The sequence below is a fragment of the Bubalus kerabau genome, chromosome 3, assembly GCF_029407905.1.
Source record: "Bubalus kerabau isolate K-KA32 ecotype Philippines breed swamp buffalo chromosome 3, PCC_UOA_SB_1v2, whole genome shotgun sequence".
In the NCBI taxonomy this organism is placed as follows: domain Eukaryota; kingdom Metazoa; phylum Chordata; class Mammalia; order Artiodactyla; family Bovidae; genus Bubalus; species Bubalus kerabau.
In genome coordinates, this window is record NC_073626.1 from 151,550,140 (window position 1) to 151,576,502 (window position 26,363).

The 26,363-nt window shown below is 36.4% G+C and overlaps 1 protein-coding gene across 7 annotated transcripts in view; it reads left to right on the forward strand.

Annotated features, from left to right (window-relative positions):
* Positions 1 to 26,363, forward strand: part of MAP2 (microtubule associated protein 2) — a 133,478-nt gene that overhangs the window by 57,180 nt on the left and 49,935 nt on the right. For all 7 annotated transcript variants that reach the window (XM_055573326.1, XM_055573319.1, XM_055573322.1 and 4 more), the window contains exons 4-5: positions 22,984 to 23,097; positions 25,607 to 25,684. In XM_055573326.1, the coding sequence (XP_055429301.1) occupies positions 22,984 to 23,097; positions 25,607 to 25,684 (192 nt within the window). The remainder of the gene's footprint in view (positions 1 to 22,983; positions 23,098 to 25,606; positions 25,685 to 26,363) is intronic.

Genomic DNA, 26,363 nt, shown 5'->3' on the forward strand with positions numbered 1-26,363 from the left:
ATGGGCTCTGGACTTCCCAGAGCAGTTGATCTAGTGGCACACATGAGACCTGTGTGTACAGTTAATTCAAATACAGAACACAGAACATTAAGTGACACATGAGCAGTATAGAAAGGCAAAGTTGAAGAGGGGTCGTTTCCAAACTAAGTTCCCAAATCATGTACAGAAGCATCTTGAGGTTCCACAGCAGACGCACAAGAGTGTGGCAGAGTGTTTTTAAATACCCAGATGAAATTCTGTGATATTCAATAGCTGTCAGATACTGCATGAACTATTCATTTAAGATAGTTTGATTTCAACATTAGGTCGTACCACATTCTTCTTCATGATGTCCTGTCTTTTTGAAGCTGGGATTTGGGGGTCTTTTCGAAGTTACTGTGATAAAAAAGCAAATACCCTGTAGAAATGTATGTGGAACAGAAAAAAGAGAGTGGTAGTGTCCAAGCTAATTCAAGGATTTGAAAAGCTGTGCAGTGCCCTATAGACACCCATGTCCCATTAGTAAGAAATTGTGGATAAGAATGAAATAAAAATACTGTTTTTACTTTTCATGGTTACAGGGAAGATTAAATGAGATAGAGTATATAAAGTAAATGACTCAAGAAATACTGTCTATTAAGTACCATTGTTATTGTGATTATCAGTGGTGGTAGTGGTGTTCATATAGACAACAGGACACCCTCGATCAGGAACTATTTTTCTACAGTCAAGTGTAAATACAATTTGAAGAGGGTGTGACTTGGGTATCAGAGAACTAACTGGGAAAATTTTGAAGCGATTGAGGCATGAGAAGTTGAGAACATGTTAGAAAAAAATGATTGTGAGAATAAAGGAGATAATGTGAGAAACCAAGATTTTTCTCATCATTGTCCCCTGTAGCACTTGACATTATACCTCAAGGACTCAATAAATGTGTGTTGAGTGAGTAATTGAGTGAATGGTACAAAAAGAAGAAAGTTCTTTTCAAATTAATGGGGGAAGCTATTGAAAAGCCTTAACTTTGTCTCTCTCTTTTTTTTTTTTTAATTTTATTTTATTTGATATTTGGCAAAACTTTGTCTCTTGAACTCTCACCAGTTGACTTTCACTGACTATAATGGAGGCTTATTATATATCCAAGAAAAAAATCACTTGTAATGTGCTTGGTCAAGCAGGAGAGAACCAAGATCACTCACTATTTCATTTTTTTCAGTAGTCTTAATTAAGTATTTGAGAGCATCAGAAAAAAATTTATTTGTCAGGTCAGTGTGGCCTTGCCAACTTCTTTGAGAAAATAACATAAATTAAAAAGAAACTAACAGATGGTTCTTTAAATTGTGGGTTCAAGACCGTCCAGAGTTAATTTTGAATTCAGCTTAACATATATCAAATGAATATTACATTACCTTTGGTAGACTGATTATGTAAATTTTAAATGTATATTCATAGTGACAAAGGTTGTAAACAGTGATGTTTTCAATCCCAACGATGATGTAATTTTAAACCAGCCTCCCTCCAGAAAAAAGAGACTGAGTATTGAATCCATCAATCATCCATGTATGGAAAGCAGCAGGAGAGGAAAAATGTAAATTGTTAACTTCTCACGACTGAGCGACTTCACTTTCACTTTTCACTTTCATGCATTGGAGAAGGAAATGGCAACCCACTCCAGTGTTCTTGCCTGGAGAATCCCAGGGACGGGGGAGCCTGGTGGGCTGCCGTCTCTGGGGTCGCACAGAGTCGGACACAACTGAAGTGACGCAGCAGCAGCAGCATACCTACAGAGGATTTTTCAGTGATAAGTTAATGTACAATTAAATTTCTCTCCAAACTTTAGCTTAATAAAATAATAAATTGTATTATTGATGGGTTATATATAATTGTTCCACAAATTGCAAGCAAAAATCATCCCCAGTAAAAAAGGAATATTCTTAAATCTTAGATATGATCTTTAAAAATGCTATCCTTTGATAATGGAGACCATTGATTGAGCAGGCATTATATTTTGAGGTGATTATTTGAGTGAGGACCAGGTTATATATTACCCCACTCTCTCATCATTTCATGTAATTTATCAGTATATTGCAATTTCTCCTATATGGATGTTTTTCAGGATTTTGTGAACATGAAACATTTCCCATGACATCCTCAGCTATCTGTTACAATGTCCAGACCATGGCTGATCGAAGCCAAAGATCTTTCTTCTACTTTTCTTTTCTTCTACTTGCATTCTTAGAAATAAATCTTTTCCCCAACATTGTTAATTCATCTCTATAAACAAGATCACATAATAAATGAATTGCAATCATCAACTCTCCCTCCTCTTTCCTTCATCAGAGGGCACTTACTTTAACCAAAGGTCTGCCTCATTCTCTCTCATCCACCACTTTCAGTGTTCACCTTCATGTCTGGACCATAATAACTTTTTAATTTTTGAAGGTGCAAGGCCATGTCAGCTTACCTTTGATCTTATGCACTAAGATGGTGGGAGAGGAAGCAGCGGGGAGGGGTTGCACAGAAAATGCTGGAAGGAAATGACACTTTATATTTAATTTACAACTTAGATTCTTGTCTCTTTCCTTACAATTTAAAGCTAATCCATAGAAAGGTAGGTAGAATTATATACTCACCTAGTATCACATAACTTTTTACTTTAAGAATTCTTCTTACATTTACTTATTAAAGTGTCCTTTTTAGAAGCCATGCCACTGGAGCCTAAAACAACAGAAGAGAAACCATAGAAAATCCATGAAAAATTGAGCCACTTAGGAAAGTTATTTGTTATTGATAAGTGAATACAACATAATACTGAAACAAGTCATTTTTAAATCATTTTCCACCATAGTTAATAAGAATAAAGGCTTGCAATAAACCCTTCTTTTCTTTTCCACCTTATCTTTATTGAGGAAAGCAAACAGAATGCATTTCAGTCCCCATAGAGTTTCAACTCTGAGTGATAATTAGGAGCCTCATATTTAGGCTTCTTATTTGTAGGTGGCGCTCAAATGCATATTACAATTTATATCAAGATAACATCTGGGCTTCCCAGGTGGCGCAGTGGTGAAAAAATCCACCTGCCAGTGCAGGAGATGCAAGAGACGCAGGTTCAATCCCTGGATCGGGAAGATCCCCTAGTGTAGGAAATGGCAACCCACTCCAGTATTCTTGCCTGGGAAATTCTATGGATAGAGGACCCTGATGGGCTACAGTCCATGGAGTTGCAAGGAGTCAGAAAGAACTGAGTGACTGAATACGCAATACGCAAGACAACATCAAGATAACTAGATGTTATCTTGTAAGATGACCTCTCATATTTCTCCTATTTATGGGTTTAGTGACCCATCCAGGATACTTGGCTAAAGCCAGCACACAGGTCTCCTGCTTTATGGGGCCATGCTCCTTCCACTGCCCCATGCAGCTAGACGCCCAGCAGCAACAATAACCAGTCATAGCCAAAGACAGTTCTTCCATTGCAGAACGGTCATATCCATGTGCCTTTCAGCATGACGGCAAATTTATTCCCAGTTTTCAGCTTGAATGGAGAAAGAAAGGAGGCAATTCTGAGATGTTTACAGGTGCCAAAACTTTGAAGTATTTAAAATGGCACTTTTTAAGTGATTTTGACTATTCTGAGGTACAATACTTTGAACACTGGTTAAAAACAAAAACAAAAAAAACACAACAGCAGTCACAGTGTAAAGTGCCTTTGTGATTATCACAAGTCACCGCCAGGTCTCTTTTTAAGTAAATTTGAAGATTAAAGGTCAGTCCTTCAGTAAACTACCCCTTGATTTCCCAAGGGTTGCAGTGTTTCTCCAGCATTTCTGGGGCATTTCTCCAGATCTGCTCCCACCAAAGCACTGAGATCTGTAAGGCCCTTCAGGGTTATCAGTCACTTTTTCCAGAGCTTTCCAATGGAGATGCACCTTCTAAAGTTCAACGCGCCCTTTCACATCCTCCTGATTCAAGCAGACCAGTCATGAACATACTTGGATATCTAAGTTTTTTGTTGCTGAAATTATAAATTTCAGACTGAAATGCATAGTGGAGAAAAAGGTTATCATCAGTCACAAGCAAAAATCTGAATATACCTCTACACTTCTCTCTCTCCCTTTCTAATCTTAGAAAATTTGAATCTGCATTTTCTCACCCCATAGTCCCCTCCCTCCATTCCCACATTTTAGATTTAACGGTAGGAATCACCATCCCATTTAAACTATAGTGTATTATATATAATATATATTAATGCACACAGAGCAAAATAGTGCAGAACCATTTCTCATGTGACGTGACTGAAGCCGGCCCCACCACCCCCCAAGGCAAATAAATAGGCTGGCCTAACAATACAAAAGGTTGCAGATTTTCCTTTTCTTGTTGCCATGCCAACCACTCATTGCTCTGGCTGCCATTTCCCCAAGCTCCGCAGAGGAGTGTGCAGAGCAGTTATTTAGCATTCAGGGTGGATCTGCAGAAAAGCACACGGCCTCACCGCAAAGTGTCTGCACCTGGCTGCGCCGATGGACAAGGACAGAAAATGGGGATCTTTGCAATGTTTTCCTTCGAAAGGTTGGGCATCTGGGTCTAGAAAAAGTGAGAAAGACAAGAATTGCTAGAAAAGGCATGAGGTTTGTATTTGTCACGTTTGCTTTGTCCTGTGTGCTCTCTGTACGGTTTGAAGCAGGTTTGGAGTATTAGCTTCAATCATATGTGACTTGCCTTGTTGGTAAATAGAAGGGGATCTGAACCTAATTGGGGGCTGTCTTACCTGGACTTTATAATGAAGAACAGCCTCTCAACCTTGGTAAGGTTGCTTGCTTATAGCAGATATTGCTAAATACAGCTTAAAATGTTTTACAAATTAGAAAAAAAGATAGGTACCAGATACAGTTGTTTATTTAAATGTGCAATTGTAGGTAGTTCTTTCTATAAAAAAATTACCTTGTATCTTTCTTTGTTCTTCAGCCAGAATCTTAGAGTGGAATGTGATTGTTTGAAGCCAGTAATTATGAATCAAAATTTAAGGAAAACTTGGTTTCTCTTGACTCCTTTTAATTAAACCCAGTGACTCAACAAATAAAACCCATGATTTTATTCCTTGGAATTTTAATTGCTTACAAACACTTCAAGTTGTGAAGAGTAAGGCTTGATCTAACGTAATATAATATTTTAAAATTAAGATTAATTTGCATATGCATTTACTCCCATGTATGTTCCTCCAGAAAATTCCTCCCATGCACTTGTGGAAATCATTCTTGTTTCTTTATTGTCTTGTTTTGGGTTAAAGTCAGAACTAAATCATAGACACTAATATATATATATATATATAGATATATATATATACACACACACAAACACATACACACACATATATATAATTCTCTTTGGTCCACTGACACTTTGAAAAATTATTGTTTTGAATTTGAATCTTAATGCAACAGATTTGAGCTAAGGAGAGTTCAGAACTACTTGTAAAAATTACTCTCTCTTGTTTCTAACTGTAAATATAATTTAATAGCATTGTATTTTTCACTTGAGCCTTTCTCGTAATCCTGTATTTTTTTAAAGACCTTATCAAATTTTCTCCTAATATGCTCCCATGTTGTATCATCGTATTTTTCTTTCAATGTATCCAAATTATTTGAGGTTTTTTAAAATCTCCATTTAGAGAAGATTTCTAAACAGTTCATAAAATCTTTTTTGTTTGTAGTGAATAGATGACAATAATCAGTCATGGAAGCCAGTCTTCCTGATTTTTTTTTTTTGGACCCTCTAAGCCTATGTTTCAGTGAGGATTATGCATGACCTTTATATGTCCCTTGCTCAATTGCTAAGAATTCTCTCCTCCCAGAAAATAAAAGAGAAAAACCTTAATAGTAATTTGGAACAAATAAATTAACTAATATCTGGAGAAGATTCTTCATCAGTCACTAAGGTGTGTTTTTGAAAAGTATGAGATATATATATAAATTTGATTATATTGCTTGCATATACCTGAGAAAACTGTCTGTCACTGTATACCAATATCCTCTTGAGGGTTGGCTCCAGGTTTGGTTTTATCGCTACTGGGAGGTTAGTAGGTCAGAGAGTACCTAGCAGTCATCAACACCTCCCTCTTTTCTCCCCAAGCTACTTGGGATGAACCGACTTTCTGCTTCAGTGTATCAAGCCCTCTCATTCCCTCACACTTCACTGCACCTTAGCACATTACATAAAGCACTGCTTTGATTGTCAGGGGAGTCTGGAAATTCATACCAGGAGCAGATGAACAGAACGACGGGTGCTGCGTTGCAGACCTGGTAGTTTAAGCATGATCTGACTTGACATCATGACTCCTGGGGGGGAAAGACACCAAACCGCCCAGTGCCCTCCCTCTGTGTGACTCGCCTTACAGAATGAGTCATGGTTCAGCAACACTCAGAGAAAATAAGAGTTCTAAACCCAGCGACACTGATGAGCAGACAAAGAGGGAAGCATATGTTCTAGGCTCTCATGGCAGCTTTTACCAAGTATGCAAATACTAGGTAATGCTACTGTGCAAATGTTAGAAAGGAGAGTTAAATGTCCACTTCTACAGTTGATTTCATCAATGCTCAAACTTCAGAAAACATTAGGCAAAATGGGTACTAAGGGAGCAATCAACACATGATTCAGAGAAAAACCATGTGTAATAGAGATGATTCCGCCTCAGCACCCTGAAAATTAGATTCAGTATTTTCAGTCCAGGTTTTGTGTTTGGAAACACAGGTCAAGGTAAGGCTGGGAGCTGAGCACCTCTGATTCTTGCATAAGTAACTCTAGCATGAGTAGTCAGTTCTCTATTTGAACTAACAATGTTCTTTTTTGCAAACCTAGTTAATTTGCCCAAGCATTCTGTTCTGGTTTCATTCAAATGCCGCATCATGAAACAAGTGTCAGAGGACTCATTTGAAAGGGTACATGCAACAGAAGAGATTATCAGAAATCCATGATCAAAGGTCCAGAACTGATTCATTTTATTCTCTCAAATGAATCTCTTCCTCTTTCAAATACCGCTGTGTACCATGTTTATGTCTTGCTAATAGCCCTGGGTATTCATTGGAAGGACTGATGCTGAGGCTGAAACTCCAATACTTTGGCCACCTCATGCAAAGTTGACTCAATGGAAAAGACCCTGATGCTCGGACGGATTGGGGGCAGGAGGAGAAGGGGACAACAGAGGATGAGATGGCCGGATGGCATCATCGACTCAATGGGTGTGAGTTTGGGTGAACTCCGGGAGTTGGTGATGGACAGGGAGGCCTGGCGTGCTGTGATTCATGGGGTTGCAAAGTCGGGCACGACTGAGTGACTGAACTGAACTGAATAGTGTTGATCGTAAGTGTTTTGAGGTGGAAGCTGTGCTTCATTCATCTCCATGTCCCTTCTGGTATATAATGCAATGCTTATACTCCATCAGTTCAGTTCAGTTCAGTCGCTCAGTCGTGTCCAACTCTTTGCGACCCCATGAATCACAGCACGCCAGGCCTCCCTGTCCATCACCAACTCCCGGAGTTGACTCAGACTCATGTCTATCGAGTCAGCGATGCCATCCAGCCATCTCATCCTCCGTCATCCCCTTCTCCTGCCCCCAATCCCTCCCAGCATCAGAGTCTTTTCCAATGAGTCAACTCTTCGTGTGAGGTGGCCAAAGTACTGGAGTTTCAGCTTCAGCATCATTTCCTCCAAAGAAATCCCAGGGCTCATCTCCTTCAGAATGGACTGGTTGGATCTCCTCGCAGTCCAAGGGACTCTCAAGACTCTTCTCCAACACCACAGTTCAGAAGCATCAATTCTTTGGCACTCAGCTTTCTTCACAGTCCAACTCTCACATCCATACATGACCACTGGAAAAACCATAGCCTTGACTAGACGGACCTTTGTTGGCAAAGTAATGTCTCTGCTTTTGAATATGCTATCTAGGTTGGTCATAACTTTTCTTCCAAGGAGTAAGTGTCTTTTAATTTCATGGCTGAAATCACCATCTGCAGTGATTTTGGAGCCCAAAAAAATAAAGTCTGACACTGTTTCCACTATTTCCCCATCTATTTCCCATGAAGTGATGGGACTGGATGCCATGATCTTCGTTTTCTGAATGTTGAGCTTTAAGCCAACTTTTTCACTCTCCACTTTCACTTTCATCAAGAGGCTTTTTAGTTCCTCTTCACTTTCTGCCATAAGAGTGGTGTCATCTGCATATCTGAGGTTATTGATATTTCTCCCAGCAATCTTGATTCCAGCTTGTGATTCTTCCAGCCCAGCGTTTCTCATGATGTACTCTGCATATAAGTTAAATAAGCAGGGTAACAATATACAGCCTTGACGTACTCCTTTTCCTATTTGGAACCAGTCTGTTGTTTCATGTAGTAGGTGCTAATAAATATTTTTGAAAGTGAGATAAAGAAGAGAGAACCTGAAACTATCACAACACTGTGAATCAGCTGTACCCCAATACAAAATAAAAAGTTCAGAAAAAAGAAAAAGAAAGGAAGAGAGAAAGTATTCATGTTCAATTCTGAGACTAGAAATTACATAAACAAAATAGGGCTACAAAAACTTTGAATATATTTGTATAAATACTGTGTAAGCAACATATTTGTGGGAAAGATGATGTTAGGAATATTGGAACTAAAGAGGCAGATGGAGGAACATGGAAGGAGGCTGGATTCAGAGTAAAAACTGTAGAAGTGTTGACTAGCTCAATCAAGTTGGAATTCTGAAATACTGTTGTAAAGAGAGTGTCATGGAAGGATATAGCAGAAGACTTGTTATGTTCTGCAAATGGGAGTGAAGATTTCTAGTGAATAAAACATATCTTTGACTTAAGATAGAAGTAAGACATCTGATTAGAAATACAGTCTTGATGATGAAAACACCTGAACTGGGAAGAGTATAAAAAATCAGCATATATGACCTTTATGGGACACATCCATAATCTAACAGCTAAGAAATACACAGATATTGAACAACTTTTCTTGTTCATTCTTGCAAAATACAGTCTGATGTAAGAGTTGGCCTCAATAGAAAATGATACTGAAATATCCTGCAAACAGAACTCTAAAATGCACACCTTTGTTGATCTTCTGGCTTGAAGGTGAAGATTGCCTCACTACTATAAATCAGAAGACCACATAAATTTCATTTCTGACAAATGGACAAACTGACTCTTAAAGAAAATGGATGCTCTAAGTCATAGACTTAATTAAAGGAATTATACTAGTTAAAGGAATATACTAGTATTGTCTTGGAGAGATGTTATATATCCTATTTTTGAAGGTCAATCTGATTAATATATCACCAATGGGGTCACAAAGAGTCGGACACGACTGAGCGACTGATCTGATCTGATCTGATCTGAATGTTATTTTACAGTACTTCATCTTTGAGTCTATAAAATTACTTGAAAATGATAAGTTCTTAGGTAATAAACAGCATTTCCCTATTGAATAACAGGGATATTTATTCACTAATTTGAGGGAAAATGTTTCAGTTTCAATCAGACACACTTCTCTAGTTTTCTTATTTTAAAAAATCTTAAAAGCTGCATGTAATTGAAGATTTTTTTTTTCTTTTTGACATATTAAAATGAAAGATGCTCCCATTTACATTTTCTAATTTTAATTATTTCAGTATTTAAAGGACAGTATTTAATTAAGCTACTGTTAATTTTATAAGCAGTTTTTAAATGAATCAGTTCTTTGGATACTTTTTCTCCTTGTTGCATTTCCATGCTACTATTCTTTATCTTAAGCTAAAGTGTAGATTTTTTTTCTTTAAAAATTATCTATTGGTTTTTTGAAAAACCAAGATTTATGACTAAAGCTTTGGAAAGATTGGAATAAATCTGTTCTCCTGAGAGCTTTACCAGAATTGATTTTTCTCAAAAAAAAAAAAAAAATTGCACTAACTTGGCTGTCTCACAAAGCATGTAAGACAGTTCTTCCAGGCCAGTTGTCATCCAATTCTTCTGTCTTGATTGTAGTAAAAAAAAAAAAGAGAGAGAGAGAGAAATGAGTTTAAAGCAAGTACAGATGCCACTTTCAAAAGTTGCATTTTAGGAGAGGAAGTTCGTCCAATTAGGATAACAATGATATCTGTGCTCTTGAAAATATTTGCCATCCCACCTTTGACAGTTTTAAGTGTCACCCTTGGCACCCACAGTTTGCAAGTATTTCTAGAGGTATGCTTGCTATCAATATGAGACCCACTACATAGAAGAGATATAGCTTGAGATAAGTAAACAACACTGAAGCAAAATCATCAATGTAAAATTTTATTTCAACAGATAATTAGAGGGTATTTTCTAAAGTAGTATTTGTATGTTATTTGTAAATTTCTGAAGATTACTTTGAAATTACTATTAATTGTTTTTGTCTTAACATAAACTTTTTGTATCCCATAGTTGGAGAGAAATTCATTTAATAGGATGTTTCATGGAATGCATCCATCAATCCAGAATACAAAAGATATTTTTATTCTAGAATAATTTTTGGCATAAATTTTTAAATTTATTTGTCTTTGCTTTTTACTATCATAATAGTATAAATATAATTTTAGACTTGACACTTAATTTTCTTACTTAAAAAAATTATCTTCTTATTTGCAAATTCTCTTGATTTTGCTACTCAGAGACCCTGGAAAAGATTCTTAACTATCAACAATTTTGCTTTTTGGAATTTTTCCAAAGAAACAGTCCTCCTTATCTTATGTTATGGCTGAGCTCTAGTTAACAAATATTATTAAAGACTAAAAGAAGGATGACTCAAAATTATCTCTTTCTCATTTTTTGTTTTCTTTTCTATCATACATAGCATTTTAGTTTTCAGAATTTCATAATGTAATTAATTCCACTGTCCCTTTTCCTGCAGTATAATTGAAACATGGTTCTAGGTTATATATATTCAGTTATAATTTGTAATGATAAAGACTTACCATGTGTACTTAGTGACTTAAAAGTCCGCCAAGTCCTTTCAGGACTGATATAAAGAGAATATTTGTGAACAACATTTTATATAACTCCAGTGCTAAAAATAAAATAGGCAGTTGTAAAAGAGAAACACTTAAAATACTTACATTTCATGAGAGACTGACTAAGAAGAATCAAATACAGTGGATGTTGTATATTATTATTTACACATTCATTCTTAGAACTATGTTAGACGCTTAAGCAAACTAATTACACAGAAGTCATGTTGGTCTGTCTGTTTGCTGGTTGAAGGGACACTATGATGTACTGTGACAAAAGCAATCTTCCCACCACATAGTTCCTAAATTCTGTAGGGTTCTAGGTCACAGGCCTCCAAAGATTTCAAATTATTACCTTGGGGATGAGATGGAGCCAACAAAATGTAGCTAAGCTGATGATTTTTACCTTTTTATTGTAACAGTTTTTCCCTAGATGAAATCTTTCAGTTTATAGAAGTAACTGGTAAAGACTCTTCCTGATATATAGAGCACTTACACTTTAAAACTTTGCTCAATGATTTTTTCTTTTTTGGAATCTAGAATGTTTTTCCATTTTTTCATTGTGTTCTCTGTCTCAGACATTCCTGGTTTTGCAAATGTAGAAACAATAATTTCCCCATATGATTCTTAGACTCGCGCTGGTGCCCAGGTCTTTTGAGGTACCAAAAACAGATAAAACTTTGAAGACACAGATGGACCTTTATGCATCTATGCTGGCACATGCATAGATTCACACACACATACACACACATGTGTGCAAGTGCTGTTCTGCACACACAGTACATTTTGTATTGTTTATCACATAGTTACTCTAAGGGTGAATTTTTTCAATCTCTCTTAGTTGTATTGATATTTCATCTCTTCATTAATGTTATTAATAATGTCTTCTGCTACATTCCTTTGTGTGATATGCTTAAGACAATACAGACAGTAATCCAATTTATCTCAAGTCTACAAGGAGTAGTACGATTGTAATGGTTTTGACAAAATGCAAAACCTGAGCATTACAAGGCTCTAAAAGCATTTTATCAGTTCCCTCAGTGCCTTAATTATTGTACTCAATTTATTGATATTAAGCAGTTAGAAATTTTCAGAGAGCCATATTCCCCAAGACATTTCTTTCCCAAATTAATTTAGAATCAATAAAATAGTGCAAGCTGATTTAATTAGTAAATGTTTACTATATGAAATACAAACAACACTACAAATATGCACATGTTACTACATTTAGATCCTCCAATACCACCAACAGCACAAACCTTTAATTAGAATATATAATTATAAAGCTAAGCCATATTTGCTTGCTTTATTTCTTCTGCTGTACCCTTAAAACTAGAAGTGAAATTTTCCAGTAGGTACTGTTTTTGATTTGTGCTTTGCCTTTCTAATTAGTTTTGATTCCATATATGTTGTTCTTAACTTGCAATATCCTTCTACTGATAACCATCTTAATTTACAAAGTCTTTCCCTTTGAGTAAATTAAACATTAGGCCAATTCTATCCAAGTTCTAAGAACTTCATTTGAGTAGATTAAATTGGCCATCTAAACAAGATTATGGATTTAAGCACATCGGTTGGAATAGGGAAAAAAGAGAAAGAGGGAAAATTCTCCTATAGTCATACACTGTACTCCTAATCCTAGCCCAAGTGGTTGCAAATGCCTTTCAGAAGAGGACCATGTGAGTGACTGTGAATGTACAGATCAGCCAACATGTGTGGCCCTTACTAGAAAAATCTTAAAAAAAAAAAAAACATGTTCTTCAATGAGATTGTCCCACTTTCCAGTACAATTTAAATATAGGAACACCATATCTTACTCGTCTTCATAGCCTTGGTAATGACTAAGCATAGTTACATCATCTGGAGTGGGTACAATATAACTTAAATTTAAGTACCCTTCAGAATGAACTTTGTGCAGTCATGATTCCTCATCTTAAAATACATTTATCTCCATAGACTAACATTACTGTAAAGGTGCTTTCCCTCATAAATTTATCCTTGTTTTAGTCAGTAAATCTTTGGAATTCATCTTTGAAAGAAAAAGCTGGTACGCAGAGATCTACAGCTGTCGTGTTGGCCAGGTGGCTAGGGTGACCCTTTGAGATCAATGAGAATCTAATTAGGAAGGGATATGCCAATGCTGGCCTCTTTAATAAGTACTAAGGTGCCAGAGAAACAAACAAAACCACAACAACAACAAAAACCAATCTGCTCTTTTAATTTCCTTCATCAACAGTTGATCACGGGTAACAGCTTCAGAGAGACCATTCAGTCTCCAAATTAAGCTGGAGCAGAGGCAAGGAACTTTCCTTCTTTCCCTGTTTTTATGAATTTATCTAGGGTATTTGTTTAGCCGAGTGCTTCAAACACAGTGCTTTCCTTGTTGACTAGTTTCCATCAGCAGCAGCAATTAGCTTCAGTTTCCTAGGCAACCATTCTCTACCCCACTGAGAAAAACCTTTTCTTGACAGGAGCATTCTGTCTAAAATTGTTTTGTTTTCCTTCTTTCACAAGTGTACGGTAGGCTTACTTGTCATTTCTTTCAACATAGCACTATTATACTTATTATTCTTAAAAGCAAAAACACTATGGCTTTTATATTCCATATGGTTGAATTTATTGTCAACATCTCTTACTTTTCTCTTTACCTGAAAGAAATCAACAAAAATATATTCTCAGGCATATGCCAACTTGCTTGGATTTTTTTTGTTCACAGTGTAATCAGTGAGCCTTTACATATTCAAGTCATCTCAACTGGTTGTGATGAAAACCCAAAAGGTACACATTAAAATCAGACTTCTTTGTATACCAACAATGTCATATGTTGCTCAGAACCAGGTTGGAATTGTCAGGGCCACTGAGAAAGTTTCAGCTCCATTGTTTATAAATCAAACAAACGATATAGATAGATTAATATAACAAAATAACTAAACCAAAAATAGGTGCTAAAAACAGGGCCTGACACTGGCAACAGAATTCGACGTGATAAAATAATGTGACCAGGAGTGCATAGTGGTGTAGCATGAATCAGCATCATGGAAAAAACTGGAGGACTGCAAACCGACTGTAAGTGCTGAATACCCCTGGGTCGGGAATATCTCCTGGAGAAGGAAATGGCAACCCACCCCAGTATTCTTGCCTGGGAAATCCCATGGACAGAGGAGCCTTGTCACAGAAGAGTTGAACACAACTTAGTGACTAAACAACAGCAACATGGTATAAGGATAGAGTAAAGTTTACCTTATCGTTTTAGTTTCAAGAATAACTGGCAGGAGCCCGATACAGTCTGTTAGACAATGACCCAAAATTCAAGCAAGAAGATACTCACTGGGGAAAATGACAGAATTATCCTAATGTATGACAGAAACTGTCATTCTTTACCTACATTTTGTCAGTCAAATGACGATAGTAGACTTGATGATAACAAAACTGTGAATGAGATTAAAATAGTAATATATAATTTAAATAAGCACTTTATACATATATATGTGTGCGTGTATATATATATATATATATATATATATATAAATTAATTTCATTTAGTTGTCCCAATATACCAAAAGATGAATATCACTTCAGTTCCCCTTTTTAGATGGGGAAACTGAAGCTTAGAGAGAGTATTTACTTGCCATTAGTAAGAGCTAAAGACAGGGTTTGATTCCAGATTTTCTGACACCAGAATCTACTATGATATAAAATATCTGTACTACACTGGTATAAATCAAAATGATATTCTAATGAGATAGTAAATTGCCTTTATCCATGATTTTGCAAGTTTTCCAACTTGGGAAATATGTTACTTTGTGGAATATATAATATTGACAGGAAATAGAAGTGCCTAGTGTAGCAACTTGTTTAATAACCTTGTATTGCAATATGATGTTTATTCATCATGTAGGAGAATGTAAATAGCTTAGCATCATGTCTCCAAGGTATTATCAAGTAGGTTTCTGTGGATGAGAGTATGTCTCAGTTTCTTATACCTATTTACTTCTATTGATGGTATATGCTTCCACCAATAGATTTACCCAGTAACAAAAATAAACATGCTTTCCAGAATTCAGTTCAGTCTTCTCCTGAGGACTGCTTTGATCCTCTTGTGAATACCAACCCCATGTCTGTTATTCAGAATATGTTTACAAGACAGACTTCACTTTTTTACTTGTAGCTGTTTATCTCTATATTGATGATACAGTGTCACCTGTTGCTGTATTCCCTGGATTTTATCTTTAAATCCTTTCTTTTATATAAGCCTATAAGCAATGGCACCCACTCCAGTACTCTTGCCTGGAAAATCCCATGGATGGAGGAGCATAGTAGGCTAAAGTCCATGGGGTCTCAAAGAGTTGGACATGACTCAGAGACTTCACTTTCACTTTTCATAAGCAATAACATGATTTAAAGGTTATAAAATTGATTTGTTTTAAAGAAGTTGTTTTTAATGTTTTCAGTCTAGCTGATTTTTAGACAGATCATTTATCAGATCAGTTCCAAGTTATCCATTCATTTTGCGTAGGCATGACAAGACTTTATGGCCACATCATGAGCTACTTTTGTATTAGTTATAAAAACATAATGACACTGCTGGTAAAATTATACCAAGTTAATATTCAAATACTGGTTGTAAGGTTTTCACTGAAATTGGAAATCCCTGACATTAACAAAATAAAGAATAAAATGCATATTACACAACGTCCTTAAGACAATTTCTAACATAGACTAAAAATGTCCACTTCTGAAAATTTTAGATGTTCAAAAGAAACATAACTGATCCTTTCAGAATTTCAGATTACAGTAAGATGTGGCATGTTTTGAGCTGTGAGTTCAGTTCAGTTCAGTCGCTCAGTTGTGTCCTACTCTTTGCAACCACATGGACTACCGCAATCCAGGCCTCCCTGTTCATCACCAGCTCCTGGAGTTTACCCAAACTCATGTCCATTGAGTCAATGATGCCTTCCAACCATCTCATCCTCTGTCATCCCCTTCTCCTCCTGCCTTCAATCTTTCCTAGCATCAGGGTCTTTTATAATGAGTTAGTTCTTCACATCAGGTGGCCAAAGTATTGGAGTTTCAGCTTCAACATCAGTCCTTCCAATGAATATTCAGGACCAGTTTCCTTTAGGATGGACTGGTTGAATCTCCTTGCTGTCCAAGGGACTCTCCAAGAGTCTTCTCCAACACCACAGTTCAAAAGCATCAATTCTTCGGCTCTCAGCTTTCTTTATAGTCCAACTCTCACATCCATACATGACTACTGGAAAAACCATAGCTTTGACTAGACAGACCTTTGTTGGCAAAGTAATGTCTCTGCTTTTGAATATGCTGTCTAGGTTGGTGGTAACTTTTCTTCCAAGGAGAAAGTGTCTTTTAATTTCATGGCTGCAGTCACCATCTGCAGTGATTTTGGAGCCCAAAAATATAAAGTCTGTCAGTGTTTCTACTGTTTCCCCATCTATTTGTCATTGTGATGGGACCAGATGCCATGATCTTAGTTTTCTGAATTAAGCCAACTTTTTCACTTTCCTCTTTCACTTTCATCAAGAAGTTCTTTAGTTCTTCGCTTTCTGCAATAAGTATAGTGTCATCTGCATATCTGAGGTTATTGGTATTTCTCCCAGCAATCTTATTTCAGCTTGTGCTTCATCCAGTCAAGCATTTCTCATGATGTACTACATATAAGTTAAATAAGCAGGGTGACAATATACAGTCTTGTTGTACTCCTCTCTCAATTTGGAGCCAGTCTGTTGTTTCATGTCCAGTTCTAACTGTTTCCTCTTGACCTGCAGACTTCTCAGGCAGCTTGTCAGATGGTCTGGTATTCCCATCTCTTTCAGAATTTTCCACATTTTGTTGTGATCCACACAGTCAAAGGCTTTGGCATAGTCAGTAAAGCGGAAGTAGATGTTTTTCTGGAACTCTTGCTTTTTCAGTGATTCAATGGATGTTGGTAATTTGATCTCTGGTTCCTCTGACTTTTCTAAATCCAGCTTGAACATCTGGAAGTTCATGGTTCATGTACTGTTGAGCCTGGCTTGGAGAATTTTGAGTATTACTTTGCTAGCATGTGATATGAGTACAACTGTGTGGTAGTTAGAGCATTCTTTAACATTTCCTTTCTTCGGAGCAAAAGCAAAAGCAACACCTATTTGTGGATGTGACTGGTAATGGAAGTAAAGTCTGATGTTGTAAAGAGCAATACTGCATAGGAACCTGTAATGTTAGATCCGTGAATCAAGGCAAATGGAAGTGGTTAAACAGGAGATGGCAAGAGGAAACATCGACCTTTTAGGAATCAGCAAACTAAAATGGGCTAGAATGGGTGAATTTAACTCAGATGACCATTATATCTACTACCATGGGCAAGGATCCCTTAGAAGAAATGGAGTAACCATTATAGTCAACAAAGAGTCTGAAATTCAGTACTTGGAAGCAATCTTAAAAACAAAAGAATGATCTCTGTTCATTTCCAAGGCAATCCATTCAATATCACAGTAATCAAAGTCTATGCCCCAACTAGTAACGCTGAAGAAGCTAAAGTTGAAGACCTACAAGACCTTCTAGAACTAACACCCAGAAAAGATGTCCTTTTCATTATAGGGGACTGGAATGCAAAACTAGGAAGTCAAGAAATACCTGGAGTAACAGGCAAATTTGGCCTTGTCAAGATCCATGTTAACTCTCAGTGAAGTATAATGAATAGTACTTTGTCAATTTATGCATAATCTGTATTCATCTTTAATCTTCTGAATGACTAAATCCTACTCAAAATTTTATATGTATAATGTTTGGAAGGAAAAATTAACAGCAAAAAATTAGAAAGTAAGAAAGGGAATAAGAATGTAGAACAAGTAAGCAATGAAGAATTAAAATGTAGTCTAATCTTTCATCACAAAAAGAATGTTTCATGTTGCTCATTGTCCTCAGCTGTGGATAAAGGTTATCATGCTTCTAGAAACACTGTCTAGAAGACCCTCGATAATTGGGACTTACTGGCTGAATCTAGAGCAGGTGGTAGCCCAGAGCCTACACTGCCAAAGAAGTTTGTATGAAGCCGGAAAATAAATAAGTTACATCCCTCTAGCTTTGTCTAGGGAAAGAAAGCAACAATAACAACCAGAAAAACTGGCCATCAACATAAGTAATCACAGAGTAATCATACTATCCTATAATTCAACATAAATAGCCTCATTGGGCTGGAACTCTTACTGCATATCACCATTGCTCTTTCTTTAAGTAGAAATATAAAAGTAGAAAACTCAGAACAGTGTATGACTGAGAGAAAATAAAAACATCTTGGTGAAGAACTAGTGGGAAATCTTTTTATTTGAGTTCTTGATGTGCCAGGCCTGTTGTATATTTGAGTTCCTCACAACAACCTGTGAGATGGGTATTACTATCATTTCCATTTATTTTGGTTGAGGAATTGAAACTCAATGAGTTTGAGTAAAATTCCAAAGATGAAGTAACTAGAAGGTAGCAATGCTGGAGTTTATGCCCACACATCTCTGCTTTAAAGTCCATGTGACTTTGTCTAATGTACACCATAAAAGATAGTAATACTCTAGATAGAAAGATATGATAGAAGGCTGGATGGATGGATGGTGGCATTTAATAAATACTTGTAGAATGAATATATATATATAATTGCATAATTAGCTATACTTATATATATATATAATCACACACATTGTAACATCGTTTTTACAGGTCTGATTTTTTGACTGTCTTCCTTTGTCTTTTGTATATGTTTGACATGTTTACCATTAGTCTTCCCTGAACTTTACCTGAACCCTGAGTAAATTTGCCCCTGTTCCCAAAGCCAGGCTATAACGATAAGGCTTCCTCAGGAGATCTGCTGATTAGGCCTCCATTGGGAAAAGGCCATCCTTCATGGGGAAAGCTTCCATCTCTACACTGATGACAGCCTTTGCTTAGAGAAAGATTTTTAAATTGACTGGACCATTTGAAACCCCTGAGCAACCCTATATTTGTGTTTCCCTGAATAAAGTGTTAAATTATAATAATATTAGAAAATACACTTATTTTCTATTTTTAAAGTTTTAACAATATTATTTTCCCCAGAATGGAATATAACGTGTCATGAACTTGGTTCCCACACAGCCTATTTGATTATTCTAAAGTAGCATTTCTTATAATCTGTGAAATTCCTTTGTTAAAAAAAAAAAAAAAAGATCAGTTCTCCTAAGATTGGGCTAAATTATTTTACTAGTTTTGATTAAATACCTACAAATATAAAATCAGTTTATTCAACCATGAAACTCAAACACGTTTAAATTAACGTTCTTTGAAACAGCAAACCCAATAAAATTCAAATGTCCTGCTACTTTCCATCTAAATTAATATTGTTTTGCTAAAACTAAATTATCACTCATAAAACATGTGGTACCAGCTGATATAGTGCATTTTACTAAAGTTGGCCCTGTCTAAACTGATTGGAGACAAGTTATGATCCAATTTTCCCTTTATTTATCTCCGTTTAGAATATTTTGAAAGCCTGTACAGTGCCTAAAGATGTCATTTGACCTACACCTCATGTAAATGCATTCTTTATTAAGTCCACCTGTGTTCTCATTAGCCAAGAATGTGTAAACTAATTCTCCATGGTGTCAGAATTATTGTAAATACACTCTCAAGCAAAATGACTAGTATAATTATGTAGCTCACTTGTAATTTGTTCACATAAATTAGCAGATATTTGTATTATTTTTATTGGACTGTCTTCCCAATTTAAACAAATTTAATTTTTTAACTACTCTCAGATCCTGGAAAATTCTTCAGAAAGTACAGAAGAATTTTGGAACCCCATTTAAGAAATACTGTTCTAGAATGCATCAAAATCTTAAGAATACAATAAATTTTATAAATGGGGGGGTTAAGTTAGTAAATATAGTAACAGGCACAGATTACTTCTGAATTTGTGTAAATATTATGAACAAGCTTTTCATGTTGATTTTTCATCCTTTCAAAAAATTCTGTTAAAGGTCCAATCTGGATAAAGTTCAATGAGAGAAGCTTCGAGAATTGCAACAATGCCAGAGAGAAAATCCTTGACTTGGGAAACTACATAGTAGTGGAGATAAGACTTGTGTACCAGCACAGTTTCACACAAGATATATTTCCTAAGTGCTATAGGGAGATACTAATGTACATACTGCCAACAGGGAGATGCAGGAATGATCCAGAGGATGCATTGGTTTTATATGTATCCCATTTTCTGGAGTGCTTGTTCCACCTCTCCACTGCATTCAGTTCTCCATAAAACACTTGGATGCTAGAAGTGCTAAAATTACTCTATTGATTTTTAAATGTCTGAATTTCATTGAAAGTTAATATATGTAAGTGGCAATTCACAAAACGTAAACTAATTATTTTTGTTATATAATTAAACAGTGTAGACAACAAAGAAGTGTCTCCAAGTGGATTTAACTTTCTGTGGCCCATTTTGCAGTATTCTTTCCATTGATAATGTCACTCTGGGAGAGTAGCCTTTCAACCCAGCAGCTTGACTTCATGAAAACACACTGCCCTTCTTCCTCCTCTGTCCTCCCACCAAATAGCATAGCAGTTACAGTGCTTTGATGATTACAATGCTTAATCCTTACAATGCTTTGATGATTGTTATTGTCACATATTTACCTGCAAAAGCTAAAATGCTAATAAAATAATGCCATCTCTTAGAAATAAAATATTCATCTTCTTGAGGTAAATTATCTGTTGCAGTTTCTAACACAGTCTTCAAGATATATAGGTAGGTAGATAAATGGAGGAGCCTGGAAGGCTGCAGTCCATGGGGTCGCTGAGGTTCAGCAGATGCTGTGACAGTCCAAAAACTAGTGATTGGGCATCTCACAGACTGATCAGTTTAATGATGAACCTCCCTCTCACTCTAGCTTTTTAAAATGAAACTAGTGCACCGCCTATATGACTGAGCGACTTCACTTTCACTTTTCACTTTCATGCATTGGAGAAGGAAATGGCAACCCACTCCAGTGTTCTTGCCTGGAGAATCCCAGGGACGGGGGAGCCTGGTGGGCTGCCGTCTATGGGGTCGCACAGAGTCGGACACGACTGAAGTGACTTAGCCTAGCCTAGATAAATGATTAGATAGATAGATATTGGTCAATCGCTTGTTACATAGTCTCCAAATATAATCAGGAATAGCAATAGTGTACGTTAGATACATGAATAGACAAGCAGATCTGAGAGTGTGTTTCCTTGGTTCATACCTTTAAAGGAGTTCATATATTTCCTTTAGTAATTCACACATGATTGCTAAAGAATTTTTTGATTATTTTTCCATTATTCCTTCTGTTCTTCTGTTTAAGAGGAAGAACATCATAACAGTTAGAAAACCTGGGTTCTAATATGTTTTGCCTCCATCAGCTGTGTGAACTTGAGCAAATCTCACAAATATACCCAGCCTTTGTCTTCTCATCTGCAAAATGGGAAAATTTAGACAAACTTCTCTCAAAGTTCTTTTAGCTCTAAGATTATGTGATACTATCTGATCCGATGAATTAAATTATATAGGTTAAAACATCCTTATAAAGATGAATTGTATCTTTGCTACTTGATACTGTAATTATTCCATACTTGTTTTTGATAGTAAAGAAAAAGGATCCTTCATCGTGAAATTAAAATGAGTGCAAAGTAGACTAATTTCCTTGTGGTAGATTTTTTTTATAAATATGATAAAAAAAATTCTGTAGAATTTTATCTCTAATTTAGAAAATATTTTTAATCTCAAAAGACTTCTTTCCTTTTTAGTTGATGATATATGGATCATCATTGCCTGAATTTTTTCTGAGAAGGTTATATAAAGTTAGCATTGACATGGTTCAGCAGATGCTGTGACAGTCCAAAAACTAGTGATTGGGCATCTCACAGACTGATCAGTTTAATGATGAACCTCCCTCTCACTCTAGCTTTTTAAAATGAAACTATTGCACCGCCTATAGGGCTTTCCTGGTCGCTCAGCAGTAAAGAATTCATCTGCTCACACAGGAGATGTGGGTTTGATCCCTGGGTTGGGAAGATCCCCTAGAGAATGAAACGGAAACCCACTCTGGTATTCTTGCCTGGAAAATTCCATAGACAGAGGAGCCTGGTGGGCTACAGTCCATGGAATCACAAAGAGTTGGACATGACTTAGTGACTAACAACAACAACAATTACACTGACTAAGTTGAATATATATCATGGCCTTAAAGATCTTTACTGCTACTGCTACTGCTAAGTCGCTTCAGTCGTGTCCGACTCTGTGCAACCCCATAGACGGCAGCCCACCAGGCTCTGCCGTCCCTGGGATTCTCCAGGCAACAACACTGGAGTGGGTTGCCTTGCCTTCTCCATTGTGTGAAAGTGAAAAGTGAAAGTGAAGTCGCTCAGTCGTGTCCAACTCGTAGCGACCCCATGAACTGCAGCCTAACAGGTTCCTCCATCCAAACCATCCACTATTGAGAAAAGGAGCAGCTCTTTAGAAAGGGACTATCTGATACATCATTTCCATGTATTCCACTCAAATTTTATCTTCCCAGGTTTTTCTTAATCTCTCTTGTTCATACTGAACCCAGATAATGTTATTTAATCACAAATTCACATTTTGAAGCATCTTCTTATGATTTTAAATCATGGTATTTGTTCAGATTAGCATAGAAGAGTGTTTTACTGGGTATAAAATAATACATTGTTTCTGTTTATATAAACAGTTTTTTTTATTATTATTGTTTAAGCTGCCATACATGTTGTTTGCTTTAGTTCTATGTGCATCTCACTTAGCTCCCAGAATGCTAGCTCCTTTTATTTTCTTTCTCTGTCTCTCTCTCTTTTTTTTTTTTGGTTTATGTGTTTGTGTGTGTGTGTTTATCTGCAACTTATCCTATTGCACTTTTTAGGCAGAAAGAGAAATATAATTCGAATTGACTGTATTGTTTGATTAATTTTCCTCTTTGCCACCTGTTTTTGATGGCTCATTTTATTTTCTTTTGTTACTATTTATTACAGAGGAGGTGTCTGCAAGGATAGTTCAAGTAGTCACGGCGGAAGCTGTAGCAGTCCTGAAAGGTGAACAAGAGAAAGAAGCTCAGCCTAAAGATCAACCTCCTGCTCTGCCTTTAGGTAAATGAGAAAGTCTCAGGTCAGGGGCAGTGTCTGCTGCACCTCAATCACAGGATCAAGCCTTCACATTCAAAGATAGGCCGTATCTCGTACTCCATCTCTACTTGTGACATTCATCAAACGCCTCTGTTGGGATGCACTGGGACCTATTTTCACTTTTCTCAACAGGCTCATTGTGGCGTTTCAGTAGTCTTTAGGACAGTCAACTTATAATTACACTTTGACCCTAAATTGCCCTTCATTTTTCTTTTCCAGACCACTAGAGATAGTTATTGGAGAAGGCGGTGGCACCCCATTCCAGTGCTCTTGCCTGGAAAATCCCGTGGACGGAGGAGCCTGGTAGGCTGCAGTCCATGGGGTCGCTGGGAGTCGGGCATGACTGTGCGACTTCACTTTCACTTTTCACTTTCATGCATTGGAGAAGGAAATGGCAACCCACTCCAGTGTTCTTGCCTGGAGAATCCCAGGGACGGGGGAGCCTGGTGGGCTGCCATCTCTGGGGTCGCACAGAGTCGGACACGACTGGAGTGACTTAGCAGCAGCAGCAGCAGAGATAGTTATTAAAAAAATAAAGCCAATGCACTTTGATGTCATGGCCCCCACTCATAAGGAAAATGTTCTAATGCTTTAATTAGAGATGATTGTTTCCCTTTATGGGTTTTGGTTAATGATTGTCTATACTACAGTCTCTGGGGTCTCCCTGAAAAGGCTACCAAAACCTATAGCCAGAGATTGTTAGAATCATCAGTGGCTAGTACCTTATATGGGATACAATGATGGAATCCCATATGAGGTACTAGTCTTCACTTTGTTCATTTAAGGGCAATACATTAGCCCTCTGCCTCCATTGCAAGTCAAATGCCCTACAGGACCAAACAGGTAATATAATGGTGCTCACCAAGGAAAACGCTCTCAGCAAAAGGCTTGGTGCCCCTACTCTCAATGGATAGATAGATGTTAGATGTAGATGTATACACATGCAGAGACACATAAAAAAGGAAATTCTCTTGCAATTCAACATATGCTTATTTCACAAGTATGTATAACTAACCCATAGAAAGATGTGGTTTTTAAAGCCTAAAAATAGTATAAATATTGTTCTTTCAGTCTTATGCATCTTTAATACTTGATTTTCTGATAAGCACTGCATTGTCTATTAAAAACTAAACCACAAAAATTTCTCCTCTCTCAATAATAATTAAAAATAATCTAATTATATTCCATAAAATGTTCTTTGATGATCAAGGATTATTTTCACCTAAAACAGAGAGGGAAAAACTTATCTAAAACATTAGCTTTCTTTCTATTGTTCTTTGAAATGAAAGGAAACCTTACTTTAAAAAAATTTTTTTTAATTTTTATACAGTTGGAAAGTTATTTTCCGTTTATAGCTATTACAAAATACTGGCTATATTCCCCATGTTGTACAGTACATCCTTGAGCCTATCTTACACCCAGTAGTTTATAGCTCCCATTCTCTACCCCTGTGTTGCCCCTCTTCCCTCCCTACTGGTAGCCACTAGTTGGTTCTGTCTTTTTTGGTATAGATACTAGTTTTCTGTAGTTTTTAGATTCCACATATAAATGATGTGCACTATGTGTCTTTCTCTGTTTGACTTACTTCACTTAATATAATGCCCTGTTAGTGGCAAAATTCCATTATTTTTTAAAAGAAAAATCTCACTTAAAAAAAAATAAAACTTTAAAATATCCCTTAGAAGCCCACAAGGCTTATTTAAAAAAATTTTACCACTGGCCTTGACTGATAAATATTTCCTTTTAAAATCCCTTACCTTCGTGTGACTGGTCATAAAGAAGGTAAGTGTCTTCAAGAGGAAAACGGAGTTAAGTGTGAATGAATTTCATCTTTTAGAACATTTCTCTTTGGTCTTCTTTCATGTGTAGTGCCAAGGCCAGAATATTTCTCAGCTCCCACTAGTACATGTTTCTATCTGAAGGTTGCCTCAGGCTGTGACAGCTTCGGTTTTCTTTTCTGAGAATACATACAGAAGATGGATTTGACATTATACTCAGTAAACAAAATGTTGTTTAAAAAATGCATCTCCTAAAATAGCTGTGATTAGTTTCCAGATCAAGGTAAACAATAGTTTCCAGCTCTAACATAGTTTTAATCAGTCAATTCAAATCCAAACTAAAATGCTTAACCTGGCTGGGTTTGAATGTAGTAAATTAGGATCAGAATTAAATATTTTATTAATTGAAAGAGCAGATAAAAATTAATGAGATTAATGATAGAATTTTAGAAGTTATCTCTAATCCATTTTTATGGAGTGATTTTTTTTAATATTAAGTGCTTTTCTTTTTTTAGGTTTTCAAAAATTTATGAATCAGGTAATGGGGCTAAAATAAAATGAGTCAAATGCAACTTACTATTGAATCTTTCCTTGAATTTGATAGAGTCCTTTTTACAGATGGCACAACTCCTACACGTCCACTGGGCTAGTAGGATTAATTGTTGTATCTCATTTTTCCATTGTTTGATCTTTAGCAGCTGAAGAGACAGCTAATCTGCCTCCTTCTCCACCCCCATCACCAGCCTCAGAACAGACTGTCCCAGTGGAGGAAGGTAAGGCCTGTTGGACTCTTTGAGGTTTGTCTTCTTTTAAGGGTAAATAAACCTCAACCCATAAGTGCTGGACTTTGGTATTGGTTAGTATGTGACCCAGCTTGGGAGCTGTCTGTTTCAAATAATCAAGAAGAAACAAAGGCTTTAATTAAATGTATTATCATTTCTGTACATAAAATCAAAAGTTGATAAATATGGTAAATAGGAAAAATCTGCTGGATAAAGGAAAAGATAACTTTGTGTTTAAGTGGCTAGCTAGAATAACTACAGAGAACTAGTTTACTTCATGTAGAATGTTTTAAAGAGTAGATACAATTTAATTTTATAAGTGACTGAATAAAAATAAATATATTGATGAAGTCAATAGATTTGTTTTGGAAGGGTTGGCAGGAGCTGTCTCTGTTTTGCTCACTATTGTATTGCCAAGGGCTTCCCCAGGGCCAGACCTGTAGCAAACTCTCAATAAATATTAATGAATAAATGAAGAAGTCAGTGAACAAATTTGATATTGAGAGTATTGAACTGGAAACTGAGATCATGGCTTCTTTCCTGCTGAGACCTTTTATTGTCCATGAATCTATTTATGCATTCAGTCAACATGGAATGCCATGTCAGCTTTTCACTTTGCAATGAAGAAGCAGACAGATGCCTCTGAAGAATATCCATTTAGAATCTGAGA